The following is a 6438-nucleotide window of genomic DNA, read 5'->3' on the forward strand; positions in this document are numbered from 1 at the left end:
ATAAAATTACTGTCTGTGGAAAAAGGACATGAAAGATGATAAAAAGGGATGAAACAGATTGCTTTCAATACCACAAACTATTGTACACTCTTTTAAGATTGCGGCACCAACGTCGATGTGATGGGCAACTGTTTATTATGAAGCACAAGCAGTTTACATATTATCGATGTCTCACAGGCTTTACAAATTCAAGGCCTCGTACTTTCTTGAAATACCCATCCCCTATTCCTGTTTCGCATAACAGTTTGGTTTTACCGATATCTCAATTTTTACCCAAAAGGCTGTGGAATCCATGATACGGTCTGTGACGAAGTTTTGGCGAACATAAACTGAAGAGGTAAAATATTGCGACCGTCAACTTAATTGTGTATTGGTCCACATTTGGAACGCAATACAGCAGCGATTCTCCGAGGTATGGATTCGATAAGTCTGTGGCAAGTTTACGAAGGAATGTGGCACCAGGTGTCTCTCCACGGATCACGTAAATTATGGGACGGTGGATTATTAGCGCGGAGCTGGTGCCGAAAGCACCTCAGATTTGTACCATTTGGTTCAGATAAGGCGAATATGGTGTCCACATAATCAATGTCATTTGACTATCATGCTTCTCAATTCACTGTAGCATGGTTCAGGCCCTGTGACACGGACAGTTTTCTTTCTGGAAGACGCCATCGCCGTCGGATTACGAAAGATGTCGTAGTCCCTTCAGTTACTACACAGGTCCCATGGATTCTCAGGTGAATATCCTCATGGCACAATACTGTCCCCTGAGTGCGGGCCAAGGGCATGTTTCCATCAACAGTTCACGTGTAGTACGGCGTAGATGTACACGGCCATGAACCTAGTGTAACTAGAAACGTGGTTTATTTGGCCGGGCGACACGTTCCCATTCATCCACTGTCCAATCTCATTAATGTAATACCTACTGCGAATGTAAGTGACGATGTCGTTGGATCAACGTGCGAACAATTATTAGTCACCTACCGCAGAATTCTATGTTCAAAAAGGTGTGCTGAACGATGTGGTCCGAAACGCCATTGAACCGGTACTATATTCTGCCGATATAAATGTCACAGACAGAGGCTTATCCTGCTTTACAGAGACGGTAAGTCTGCGACCTCCACTTTCTTTCATGAGGCTTGGACAAGCAATACCTGGTCGCCTACTCGTGCTTCGATCGCCCTTAAGCCACTTTCCATAGATGCTCTTGACAAAAGCATGCGAACAGCCAACCAGCTTCGCATTTCCGATTATTTTTGTTCCCAGGCGCCGGCCATAGCATCCGCGGTTTGTCAAAGTCGTTTACGTCAATGGATTTCCCCTACTTGCGAACCGTATCTGAGCTGCAAAGGTTCTCCATTGGTTACTGTTTTCTTGCATACTTGCCTTACGGTGTCACGTGCACGTGACGCAATGAGCTGGCATTCATTCTCGCAGTGGGCAGTGGTCTTAATGTTTTGGTTTATCAGTGTAGTAGATCCACTGTGAGAGTCGACGGACATGGACGGGAAGCAGTAGTTGAAAAGTGAGTGAGAAGGGGTAAGCTTTGTAGAGGGAGATCTAAGCTTCACTATGTAATGTCTCTTGCAGCGGTCTCTCCGCGATATTTTCAGAAATTTTTATAAATTATATAACTCAGTACATATCTCGAAATATCTCTTCTTATCTTAACGATTCCTAAACGTTAATATACGATGATTATCTATGCAAAGTAGTTTCAAGCCCTATTATTCTTTGGAGCGTGCATTTACTCCATGGAATAGCTTCTCTGCTATCTATGTTTTCTCTTATGAAAAGAATGACGGAGATCGTGCCGATTAGCCGTGAAAGAACGATGATGTATACGTATGTATTGTTGAGCTAGTCGCCATCTTCATGAGATTCTGTATAAGAAGGAATTTAATACATGAACTAAACTAAAGTAAGTGGGTTCGCGTATTATTTAACTGAATATTATTGACAGTGTCTGCTTACTACGCTGTGTTACACGGGATCAGTGGGGAGCGTCTGATTTACACTGGACGAACCTGCCATTTGTACGCTCAAGATATCCAGTTTATTACTTTCAATAAATGGGCTAACACGGTCTTACCAGCAGATCTACGGTCTTCCCCATGTAATCACCGAAAGTTAATAATTATTACAAATATTTTCAGGAGATCGACTGACAATTTTCGTCGCACCGAGACTTCGAAATTGCTTCACTGCCTTATGGAATTTAAGTTAAGTTCAATTTAATCAGGATAGAACAATACTGAACTGTGTGAATGTTATAAGCCTGCTTTGTGAATGAAAATTCCCTTAATATACGCATGTTTTTTACTGTCCTGATCAGTAAGCTAAATCAGGTCGGTGTGAGAGAGGTTTTTTAAATTTCAGATCCCACAAAAAATATTAAATTTGGCGACCGTGACAGGACTCGAACCTGCAATCTTCGGATGGCAAATTCAAATGGATATAGTCTGCAGTAATTCAGAGAGATAAATAGGACTTCACAGAGTAGACTAGCATGGAGAGCTACATCAAACTAGACTTCGAACTGAGGATCACAACAAAAACAACAGCAACAGTAGATCCCCTGCAAGGGAAGTCCACTTCAGGCCGAGTTGTTCAAGGCGGCATCCACGCCGCTGCACGGCGGACCATGCTCCAGAAGCAGGACAAAGCTATAATCAATATTCATCAATCAGCCTCTGGCACCCGTGTGGCACGAGCTACATTTCTGAAGAAATATTTCTGGACGCGCCGGCGCTGGCGGGCGCCCACGATTGATGACCCGGACATTGATGGAAGGGCGCAGGCGCCGTGACAGGTGAAGTATTGGGGCCGCTCGTTAGATGTTTGGCCCGGCCCGTACCCGCCTCCGCCCCGCACACAGCGGGATGAAACATTACCTTCGTTCTCCGGCGGAGCAGGCGGCCGCCATTGTGGGACCGCTCGAGCCGGTAAACATCCGAAAAACGGCGGGGCCGCGCCACGTGTCCCGCCGAATCCTTTCATCACGGCCTGATTGATGCCGCCAGTGCGGGGGGAACGCCATCTGACAGCGCAAAAGCTCCTTATCTGGCGATAAGGGGCGGCAACATACTACACAACTGTCGGAGACTTTGCAACGCAGCTCGCGAGTGTGAATGCACTCCGATATTTTGGTGGAAGCTGGACTTACAAACAACAATCACCGACGCCGAGGTATAATTCGCTCTCAGCACATATTTTCTAAATACAATGCCAGCACCAGTTGCACTTTTATTTTTATTTGAAAACCCATAACCTGTTTCGGCCGCCAGGCCATTATCCAGTGGTGTGTGTCAGGCTTCCTGAGAAAACACAGAACGCCTGCTCTTTCATTCTCTGTTCTCTCGGGAGCTCTGACGTTTAGAACTGGATTAAAAATACGGTTCATAAAATGTGACTACACCAATTCAGGCTGTTTTTATTTTATTTCTAGACCATGCCCTCTTAGACAAATTATACATTCAACTATATCTTCTGAAGAAGGCTGAATTACTTGGGCTGAAACCTAGGTAAAGGTTGGTTTCACTACCGCAATCGAGGCTGATAGTTTCTTATATATTAGATTATCACGATTGCGGACTGTGCTGCAATGTTCAAAGTACAAAAACTCAACTGTACTTAAAAAAACTAATCCTAAGTGATAACTTTAAAAAGTTATTTATTTTATGTAATGAGTCAGTTCTCCTCAGGGCGGTCAGATTCGGTGCCGTGGGCGTCGATTAGCATCCATGGAATGTACTCCACTATTTCTCAGTTCATAAAAACTGCGAGTTCCTCCCTGTCACATAAACTTCTGCAACATTGTAATAAAATGTACATGTTGGTTCACAATATCGATAAAAACTGCAATTCACATAATTTAAACAAGATAATTTTCATTAACATTTAGCCTATCATTTGTGTGCATGTGACGCGTTAAGCTCATTTCTGCCCGTCACAAGAGGACGGGCAGAAGATATCCACGCACATTAATATAGAGATCAGTTTCGAGTAGGCGTTCAATGATGCTATGAAACCGGTAACCATAGGGATATAAGCGCAGATATTGTGATCATTGGTACCTTAATAGCGCATATATCCACTAGAATGTGTATTATTTGTTTTTTCACTGCGACTACGGTGTTCCTGCAAACACGACGCACAATTTACTTCAAAAATGGTTCAAATGGCTCTGAGCACTAAGGGACTTAACTTCTGAGGTCATCAGTTCCCTAGAACTTAGAACTACTTAAACCTAACTAACCTAACGACATCACACACATCCATGCCCGAGGCAGGATTCGAACCTGCGACCGTAGCGGTCGCGCGGTTCCAGACTGTAGCGCCTAGAACCGCTCGGCCACACTGGCCGGCCACAATTTACTATCTGATGTTTTCTGCGTGGTCGTACCTGCCTCACTAAGCAGACTACGGTTTTCAATATAGACTAACCGCTTTGCGTCCACACGTCCACACTTCAACATCTGATCTGCTGCTCAGGGGAAAATAAGCTTTCATGTACTTAGAGACACTAACTAACTTATTCCTGAAGGTTATAATTACTGGTCTGAAAATGAAATAAATTTTGGAAATTTTGGGACTAAACTGCTAAGGTCATCGGTTCCTAGGCTTACACTCTACTTAATCTTAAACTAACTTACACTAACAACAACACACACACCCATGCCCCAGGGAGGATTCGAACCGCGCGAGCCGTAGCAAGGCGCCCGAGACCGCACGGCTACCCCGCGCGGCTGCAGATGAGGTAAACACTACTGTACTGCTGTTCAGTACACTGTCCTCAGTCATCAATAAAAATATCTGTACATATACCCCAATACACAGTTTACTGAGGAAAAGCGTTTTGGCATTCTTTCTTTCTAAAGCTCGAGCATCGAGGACATTGTCGATTGCAGTGTTTCAGCTGCTCTCCCATAAAATCTGCGTCGCCTATACTGTTTCCACCACTATTAACACGATGGTCATTAAGCTGCTCGTCGGCCTCCTTGGCCGATCGGCCGGCCGTCGCTTCTTGCGCCGCTCCGAGCGTCTGCAGCCGAGTGACCACGGACCTCTAATGCGCGCCGCCCAAGTTGTGCCGGCTGCGATCCGCCAGCCGCTGCGCAACCGAACTTGGCGTCCCCGCGCAGCGCCGCAGCGGTATATACTACAGGATTTGGCTCGCGCTCCAGCAAACCGCCAAGAAACGGCTTACTTCCTTGAACCGATGCCACGCAGTTGCACACTCCATTCCCTCCAGCCTCCCCCGCCTCCGGGCGCCATGAAATATGAATATCTCGAGTCTATCAATCTCATTAATGTTCCCGGGAAGCGGTCATGCAGAGCCACTTGCAGATTACAATCGCCGTTTAGTCTCGCGGAGGAGGAGCAGGGTGCCGTAAGGAAGGGTAGGGGAGGAGGGGGTGGGGTGATGAAGGGGTGGGGGTCGTAGGGCAAGGGATAGGAAAACCACCCGGTGTGCGGGGTGGTCGGAATCGCGACTGCGGCGCAGGGATGAGGCGCTTCCCCTAACTCACAACTGATAACAGAGGTGAACGTCGTAAGTCTATTTTAAGCGTTCGGCGATATATCAGATTAATTAAAGCAAAGCAACATTGTGTATCAACGCCGAGAATCTCCGGCTTGTAATAACTTTATAATTTACGGCTGCAATAGAGAAGGAGAGGTAACGTGAGAGAGAGAACGTCCAATACGTAAGCACTGGCGATTGTTATATTACAGAACCGATCAGGGAATATTGGGACTAACAGTGTGTTGTAGTTCATTGCTATGGATTATTCTGACCAGTTTACTGACGTGTGACTATCCAATTGAACATTTAGTTCCTCCCTGCATCTGCTGACGACCATTCTGCGCTTGCATAATGTAAACTGACGAAAAGTGTAAGACAGGTAATAGAAAATATACCGCCCATCCAAAACGTTATGAGTCTGATTTTATTCTTGGCGTGTAAACGGTGTCAGTGCAGTTAGTACGGGAGCAACTTGAAGTAACAACAGATGTGCATTCGACCAGTCAGTTGTGAAAAGACAGTGTTACCCTGTGTGTCAACGGTGCTGTGTTACAGACTGCAAGGGCCACATCTCTAAATCAAGAGTTCAAGGCATCATCAAGAATATTTTGAAAGAGAGGAATGCTCAAAAATGGCACAAATGGCTCTGAGCACTATGGGACTTAACGTCTGAGGTCATCAGTCCCCTAGAACTTAGAACTACTTAAACCTAACATAAGGACATCACACACATACATGCCCGAGGCAGGATTCGAACCTGCCACCGTAGCGGTCGTGCGGTTCCAGACTGAAGCGCCTAGAACCGCTCGGCCACACCGGCCGGCAGAGGAAAGCGTCTGAAAGTTTGTCCTACACACCTTGACTCCTGGACAAAAACAACGACACATAAATGCCTGCTGAAACTTCATTGA

General features: G+C 45.7%; 1 protein-coding gene across 1 annotated transcript in view; it reads left to right on the plus strand.

Moving 5' to 3' along the window:
* LOC124802727 (protein SOGA3-like) overlaps nt 1-2809 on the plus strand; it is a 99374-nt gene extending 96565 nt beyond the window's left edge. The window contains exon 4 of the mRNA XM_047263736.1: nt 2691-2809. Within this exon, the coding sequence (XP_047119692.1) occupies nt 2691-2809 (119 nt within the window). The remainder of the gene's footprint in view (nt 1-2690) is intronic.
* The last annotated feature ends 3629 nt before the right edge of the window (nt 2810-6438 follow it).

Source organism: Schistocerca piceifrons, chromosome 1, assembly GCF_021461385.2.
Source record: "Schistocerca piceifrons isolate TAMUIC-IGC-003096 chromosome 1, iqSchPice1.1, whole genome shotgun sequence".
In the NCBI taxonomy this organism is placed as follows: domain Eukaryota; kingdom Metazoa; phylum Arthropoda; class Insecta; order Orthoptera; family Acrididae; genus Schistocerca; species Schistocerca piceifrons.